Source organism: Colobus angolensis, unplaced genomic scaffold (genome assembly GCF_000951035.1).
Source record: "Colobus angolensis palliatus isolate OR3802 unplaced genomic scaffold, Cang.pa_1.0 Scaffold130, whole genome shotgun sequence".
Lineage (NCBI taxonomy): Eukaryota > Metazoa > Chordata > Mammalia > Primates > Cercopithecidae > Colobus > Colobus angolensis.
Genome location: NW_012114253.1, coordinates 584,289 through 592,223, shown reverse-complemented (window position 1 = coordinate 592,223; position 7,935 = coordinate 584,289). Strand labels below are relative to the sequence as shown.

The window sequence follows — 7,935 nt, the reverse complement described above, 5'->3', positions numbered from 1 at the left end:
CTCCAGCCTGGGCGACAGAATGAGTAAAACTCCATCTCAAAAAAAAAAAAAAGAAAAAAGAAAAAAGAAAAAGAAAAGAGTGTATGTAACACAGCTGCAGCACTTTACAGTATATCATGGTAAGGCTAATTGCATTCAAAATGCCTCCCGACTTTATTTGCCATTTATCAAGCTTAATCTGCCAGGGATAGAGTACGCTGGGTATCTGGGGAATGCAAAGATAAATGATCCCTTTCCAAGAGCAAAATAAAGGCCTTAGCATACTCTAATCTTTTCCCAAGGACAGTCAATTAGATTAAAATGGTAAGTAATACAAAGGCTATCAGAGGAGAAAAAACAGGATTGTGATAAAGAGCAACATTCAAGAATAAGTCACTAGGCATTCTAGTCTCCCCAGCAGCTGGGCAGGAGTGGACAGACAGCAGTATCTGTTATTGCCAACTGAAAGAAAACACCCTAAGAATCCCGGCCCTCACAATGAAAGGAATCTAGGAAAGCTAAAAATGCACAAAGCCCTCCTTGCCAGGGTATGTCTGCAGGAATTCAAAGCCTAGGGTGACTGTGGCCCTGACTGTCCAGCAACAATGTGGCTCAAAGGAAAGACAACATTTTCCAATCTCACAGAAAACTTCCAAGGAAAGCTTGTTGTTTTGGTTTTTGAATCGTTCAATATAAATTTAATGGAAGATATAATAATTAGAAAAACTATGTATGGTTTTATAGTAAGAGAAGGAAGACAGAAAGCAGAGAACAGGCCTATAATTCTAATCTAATACCATGCTTATTAATAACTTAGCAAGTTTTCCAGATTTCACTTTAGTGCACTGTGGGCTCCATGAGGGAAGAGTGACTATGGTCACAGAAGTCTGTCTTTCTTTCCATTTTCAGTCTCTATCATCATTAAGAGTTGCACTGACCTCTGCCAAGAGCTTGCCTGAGAATACAAGTGGAGCACAAGTCTCATGGTTAAGGCAGATTCTGCTTGTGGCAAACTTTTTACACTACAGATGTTTCTGCACTAGAAAAAGACTCTGAGTGGGCCCCTCAAATATATTCCCTAGAATTTGTGATTCAGTAAACTACAAGGCTTGCTTTCCAAAGGCCACGGATATAATCAACTCCAAATGAGGGAGAACTCTCCCATTATCAAGCTAGAGATACCGGACTGTATGAAACCTCAGCATTTGATGAGGAAAGCAAAATATTAAAATATTTACCACAGGGAAATATACATTTTGGTTTAAAGTTCTTAAAAAAAAAAAAAAGCCAACAAAAAACAAACAAACAAAAAACACCTGGATTTTGAACATGACACATTTTCTTAGGAAAGTTATATGGTCTAGAACAATTACAGCATCAAAAACATCTGAAACACTTTACCTAGAGATAATTTAAAGTATATTTCAATGGAAATAAAAAGGGCCAAAAGCATGTTCCTACTGAGGCTTAAATTTTAGGGTAAGTGATCTTTCTTTAAACATGTTCGCACACAAAAATAAAATTTAGAAAAGGCATAACGAAAAATTTCTCTTGCCAGCACAAAACCACGCTCATTAACTTTGAGATTCTACATAATTTTACAATGTGGACTTTCTACAATATAAGTTTACTGCAAATGGAAAATAATTATATAGCTCATAATTGGTAAAAGTATAAATAACACAGAGAAATATTCTAAGAACATAAGCACATTCTAAGAACATAAGGTGCCTGTATGCTGAATGAAAACAGCCAAAGGAAGCACAGTGCTAACTTGACACATAACATCTTTGAACTCCATAGTTCTAAAGAGTGGTTCAAATGAGTATTTCGCTTTAGACCCAGTTAAGTCCCTTTCTCTTGTCCAGTGGACACAGGAAACCGTGAATAAAGTTTGGAAAATAGATTTCTAGGTCCCGACACCTTTGAACAAAGACTTAGAAATTTAGAGATTTGAATCATGGGTTCATTCCCAAATCATTTCCAGTTAAATTAAGGTCAGTTTAATTCTTTAGGATAATCCCAACCCTTGGACAGAGTTGAAGTAACAGATTACAAAGAAGGGTCAGAATCAAATTAAAATTCAGTTAAAATCTATTCTTATAGACTTAGCAATTTTTGTTTACATTTTGTTTAAATTATACTAGTAATGGAAAATTAAGATATTAAAAAGACAAACCACAAGTACAATTATGCTTAAGTATTTATTTTCTAAAAGTAAGGACTAAATTGTCTCTCTTCCTTAAGTAGGAATTAGGCTTGGGAAATTCATGTCTTTGAAATGACAAAGATAACTTAATACAAATGGCACATCAGCCTTTAAAAAGGCTTAATTTGGTTTCATTTTGAGACACCAGGTAAACCTGAATAAACATATACAGAAAAGGGATAAGCTGGATTATGTAGGATATTTCTAAGAAATCAGGGGTCAGCAGAAAGCTTTTCTCCTCTTAGCATAATATTTGGTATTAACCTTCAAGTTAATCTAATAGTATAAAAAAAAACTACTCATATAATAGAATGTCTGTTAAAACTGTCAGGTCACAAAGTATGCAAAGAAACAGAACAGGCAAGTTGCTTTTTCCATAGTAATCCAATCGGATTTTTCTTAAACAAGTTAATATCTCACAAAATAGAAATATCTACAATACTCATGGATGCAAAGTGCTGACCTAAATGTTATAATTTATTAACAGCTTCCCATTTTTAGAAGTACAATGTAATGAAATAATATGGAATGCTACACATCAAGTTATTGTCGGTTTACAAAGTACTTTTAGAGTGTTTAAGCTGGCTTTAGTGGGTTATTAGAAAGTTTGAGAAAGTTTCTTCATATACATTTGTGAACATAAAAAAACAAGGCACTTAATGGCAACAGTGCTGTCCCAGAATATCTTACAGACCAGCTCCAGCAGGTAACCTTTGGTACAGCTCCTTAACCTCTTCGTGTTTTGCTTTTCCTTTATCCACACTTTGCTTACGCATCTCAGCCATTTCAATACACCACTCCTCAAATTTGGAATTATCCCGATCTACCAGCTCTTGAAGAAAGGCTATTCAAAACAGAAAGTCAAAAACCAACTTTATCCTTGTTTTCAAATATAGTGAACATGCTAATCTCTAAATCATATCAAATACTGATTAAAACATTGTCAGAAATTCCAACTATGGTCTCTCTGTCTGCTAGAAACCTCCAATCTGAAGGTAGAAGTAAAAATGAAGACAGCCACTGGAATAATAAGTTGATTCCCCCTACTTAGCTCTCCATGACATCATCAGCCTCCCAGAACAACTGAATGGCTCAAAATCACCACTTTAGAAAGATGATGCCAGGCCAGGCGCAGTGGCTCATGCCTGTAATCCCAGCACTTTGGAAGGCCGAGGCGGGTGGATCATGAGGTCAGAATTTCAAGACCAGCCTGGCCAAGACCAGCCTGGCCAAGATGGTGAAACCCTGTCTCTACTAAAAATACAAAAAATTAGCTGGGCGTGGTGACACGCACCTGTAATCCCAGCTACTCGGAGGCTGAGGCACAGAACTGCTTAAACCCGGGAGGCGGAGGTTGTAGTGAGCCGAGACTGCACCACTGCACTCCAGTCCGGATGGCAGAGTGAGACTCTGTCTCAAAAAAATATAAATACATAAAAAAAAATAGATGATGCCACCAAACTTAGAAAAGTGCTGAGTAAAATGACTAAGACTGTCTTCAGGGCAGCAGCAACTCTACCTTTTATATCATGAAGTCTAGAAAATCTACAGATAAATGAATAAAATTCACAAATACTCTATAAACTGAACAAACTAAAACCAAATTATACTTTAAATACATGTTTTGATTACTTTCTGATTTTTTAATAATTGCATTGCTTTATTTCAGAAGCTCATTTTTTAAAAGTAAATTTGCAATTGATATTTACTTTCACCAACATTCAGCTTATGGAATCAATTCATCGTAATAACTAAAAGCAATCCATTAGTTATCGTTAATCTTTGAGTATGGCATTTTAAAACATCTGCCTGATATAATCCTGGAAAATTGCTTTACCTGGAACTTGAACAGTAGTGTTGGGCTTTTCTTGAGTTTGCAGTCTATAAACCAACATATATGCATTTCGAGAGCAGTGAGTTCCTTTGCCACACTTGGGTTTACGTGTCTGAGACTTAGAAGGTTCTGCTGAGATAGAGAAATCAAAAGGTACCTTAAGTGCCTAGAGTTTGTTTATTCTTTAGTGGGGCTATAGAAAACAATTTCCAAAACATACACCCAAGAGACATTAACACCAATCTAAAACATTCGAACACCATAGAAATTTGGCAGGCTCTTTAGCTTCTAATATTTAAAAAAGTTTACTACCGCTATTGCCAACCACATTACATTTTTAAAAGGTAAAAAGAAAATACATTTTTCTGGGGAACACACCTGGAACAACAACAACAAAAATCACTATTGCCATAAGCTGATTTTTTATGTTAGTCTTAAATTATAAAAATTAACCGAAGCCAGGCACAGTGGCTCATGCTTGTAATCATAGCACTCTAGGAGGCCAAGATGAGTGGATCACTTGAAGCCAGAAGTTCAAGACCAGCCTGGCCAACATGGAGAAACCCTGTCTCTACAAATAATACAAAAAGCAGGCGGGCGTGGTGTACGCACCTGCAGTCCACCTACTTGAGAGGCTGACGCAAGTGAATTGACTGAACACAGGAGGCAGAGGTTGCAGTGAGCCAAGATCGTACCACTGCACTTCAGCCTGGATGACAGAGCGAGACTCTGTCTCAGGAAAAAAAAAAAGTTAAATTAAATTAAATTAAATTAAATTAAAAAATCAAAATAGGCCAGGCACGGTGGCTCACACTTGGCCAACATGGTGAAAACCATCTCGCTAAAAACACAAAAATTAGCCAGGCATGTTAGCACATGCCTGTAATCCCAGCTATTCGGGAGCCTGAGGCAGGAGAATCACTTGAACCCAGGAGGCAGAGGTTACAGTGTGCCAGTGCACTCCTGCCTGGGGGACAGAGTGAAACTCTGTCTCAAAAAAATAAATAAATAAAAATCAAGACTGATGCAATCACTAAAGGGAATATGGGACTTCAACTCTACTGGAAATATTTTTATTCTTTTTCTTTTTTTTTTTGAGACAAGACTCTTGCTGTGTTGCCAGGCTAGAGTGCAGCGGCGCAATCTCAGCTCACTGCAACCTCCACCTCCTGGGTTCAAGCGATTCTCATGCCTCAGCCTCTGGAGTAGCTGGGATTACAGGAATGCGTCACCGTACCCAGCTAACTTTTGTATTTTTAGTAGAGGCAGGGTTTCACTATGTTGGCCAGTGTGGTCTCGATCTACTGACCTCACGACCTGCCAGCCTCAGCCTCCCAAAGTGCTGAGATTACAGGCGTGAGCCACTGCACCTGGCCAAAATATTTTTATTCTTAAAGATTGCTTGGTACACAAGTATTTGTTTTAATATTGTGTGTGGTTTTTTGTTGTTTTTTTTTGAGATGGAGTCTCGTTCTGTCGCCCAGGCTGAAGTGCAGTGCCTCAATCTCGGCTCACTGCAAGCTCCGCCTCCCAGGTTCACGCCATTCTCCTGCCTCAGCCTCCGGAGTAGCTGGGACTACAGGCACCTGACACCACGCCCGGCTAATTTTTTGTATTTCTAGTAGAGACAGGGTTTCACTGTGTTAGCCAGGATGGTCTCAATCATCTGACCTCGTGATCTGTCCACCTCGGCCTAATGTTGTTTTTTAATAAAAGCAAATATAAAATGTATATGTACAGTTTGAAAAATAAAAATTAGCTCAGTAATCATTTTAGTAAATAGATTTTCTTCAATTTAGTCAAAATAATACAAATAAATCTAGACTTAATTTAATTGCCCAAAGAAATAAAATAGCATATTTTCTTTTCTTGAGACAGAATTTCACTCATCTCCCAGGCTGGAGTGGAATGGCATGATCTCGGTGTACTGCAACCTCTGCCTCCCAGTTCAAGTGATTCTCCTGCCTCAGCCTCCCCAGTAGCTAGGATTACAGGCGTGTGTCACCACGCCCAGCTAATTTTTGCAATTTTAGTAGAGACGAGAATTTACCACATTGGCCAGGCTGGTCTCAAACTCCTGACCTCAGGTGATCCTCCCTCCTCGGCTTCCCAAAATGCTGGGATTACAGGCGTGAGCTACCCCACCCAGCCTAAAATAGCATCATTTTAAAAACTGAAATGAAATGGGCCAGGTGCAGTGGCTCACGCCTGTAATCCCAGCACTTTGGGAGGCCAGGGCAGGTGGATTACCAGAGGTCAGGAGTTCAAGGCCAGCCTGGACAACATGGTAAAAGCCCATATCTACTAAAACTATAAAAATTAGCCAGGGATCTGTAATCCCAGCTACTCAGGAGGCTGAGGCAGCAGAATCACTTGAATCCAGGAGGCAGAGGTTGCAGTGAGCCAAGATGACACCACTGCACTGCAGCCTGGGTGACAGAGTGAGACTCAGTCTCAAAAAAGAAAAGACAAAAGGAATGAAATGCTAGCAACGAGAAACATTAGCCACTAATCTCTATAAAATAAACAGCAAGTGGAAAACATGAAGTGTTTCAGATGGCAACTACAGCACATGAAAACAATTTTCAAATTGGGTTTCAGTGTTCCAGGTAACTTTCTGAGAGGTAAGAGGTTATGGCGGCAGATCATTTGAGATCAGGAATTCGAAACCAGCCTGGTCAATGTGGTAAAACCCCGTCTTTACTAAAAATACAAATAATTTAGCCAGGCATGGTGACATGCACCTATAATCCTAGCTACTTGGGAGGCTGAGGCAGGAGAACTGCTTGAACCCAGGAGGCGGAGGTTGTAGTGGGCCAAGACAGCACCACTGCACTCCAGCCTGGGCGACAGAGTGAGACTCCGTTTCAAAAAGAACAGAAAAGGTTATGGGCAGTTCTAAGGAAATCCAGTTATCAGATCCTCAGTTCACCATGTGCTTTTCTAAAATGGATCTGCCTCAACACTGAGGTCCCATGATGGTTTCTACCTTTCTTTTCACAATCATTTGACTCCCATGTCACAAAAGAAAGATATAACCTCTCAGCCAGTGACAGAAAAAGGACTCATCTATCACATTAAGATATATTTACAAACAAAAATACATTTACAGAAAAGTTTTACTGTTTAATAAAATTTGTAACATACTTTTATGAGTTTTATCAATTATGTAGTAATAGTCATAATTTTAAAAACAGAACTCTATCCAGAAGTACTTTTTAAGTATTTAGAGCTTTATAGTCACAAAAAACTTACTATATTCCATTAGAATAAAATTCTGTAGGATAAATGTAATGGAAATAGTAGTACAGAAGAAAACGGAATTGTTAAAAATGTCTACTATAAAATAAGACCTGTTCAGTTATCCTTGAAAAGGATGTTGGACATAAAATCTCTATGGTATTTAATGTCATCTCGACATTAATGAAAAAGTGATGTTACAATTTAAGTTTCGGTGTTTATTATGTCATAAATTACAGCATTTGGAGCTACTTAAAATTTATGATGAAATTTGTTAATTTTAAAATGTGCAAAGAAAAAAAAAGTTGTTCAATTTTTTTTTTTTGTTTTCCCTTGCACCCATGCTTGGATGTTCAACAGTCTTACAGACAATATGTGAACAAAAAAGGCTGGAAGATCACTGTACTGTCACGGGGAATTAAAATACCAGTAACATGTACAGGTAAGAAGAGATTAGTCATCCGTTCCTAATTAAGAGTAACAGGCTGGGCGCGGTGGCTCACGCCTGTAATCCTAGCAGTTTGGGAGGCCAAGGCAGGCAGATCCCTTGAGGTCAGGAGTTTGAAACCAGTCTGGCCAACACAGTGAAACCCCATCTCTACTAAAAATACAAAAAATTGATCAAGTGTGGTGGCATGCGCCTGTAATCCTAGGTACTCAGGAGGCTGAAGCA

At 38.5% G+C, this 7,935-nt stretch overlaps 1 protein-coding gene across 3 annotated transcripts in view; it reads right to left on the bottom strand.

Annotated features, from left to right (window-relative positions):
• Nucleotides 1–7,935, bottom strand: part of USP48 (ubiquitin specific peptidase 48) — a 111,179-nt gene that overhangs the window by 49,440 nt on the left and 53,804 nt on the right. For all 3 annotated transcript variants that reach the window (XM_011933968.1, XM_011933967.1, XM_011933969.1), the window contains exons 10-11: nt 4,026–4,154; nt 2,883–3,032 (exon numbers count right to left, since the gene is read on the bottom strand). In XM_011933968.1, coding sequence (XP_011789358.1) covers nt 2,883–3,032; nt 4,026–4,154 — 279 coding nt within the window. The remainder of the gene's footprint in view (nt 1–2,882; nt 3,033–4,025; nt 4,155–7,935) is intronic.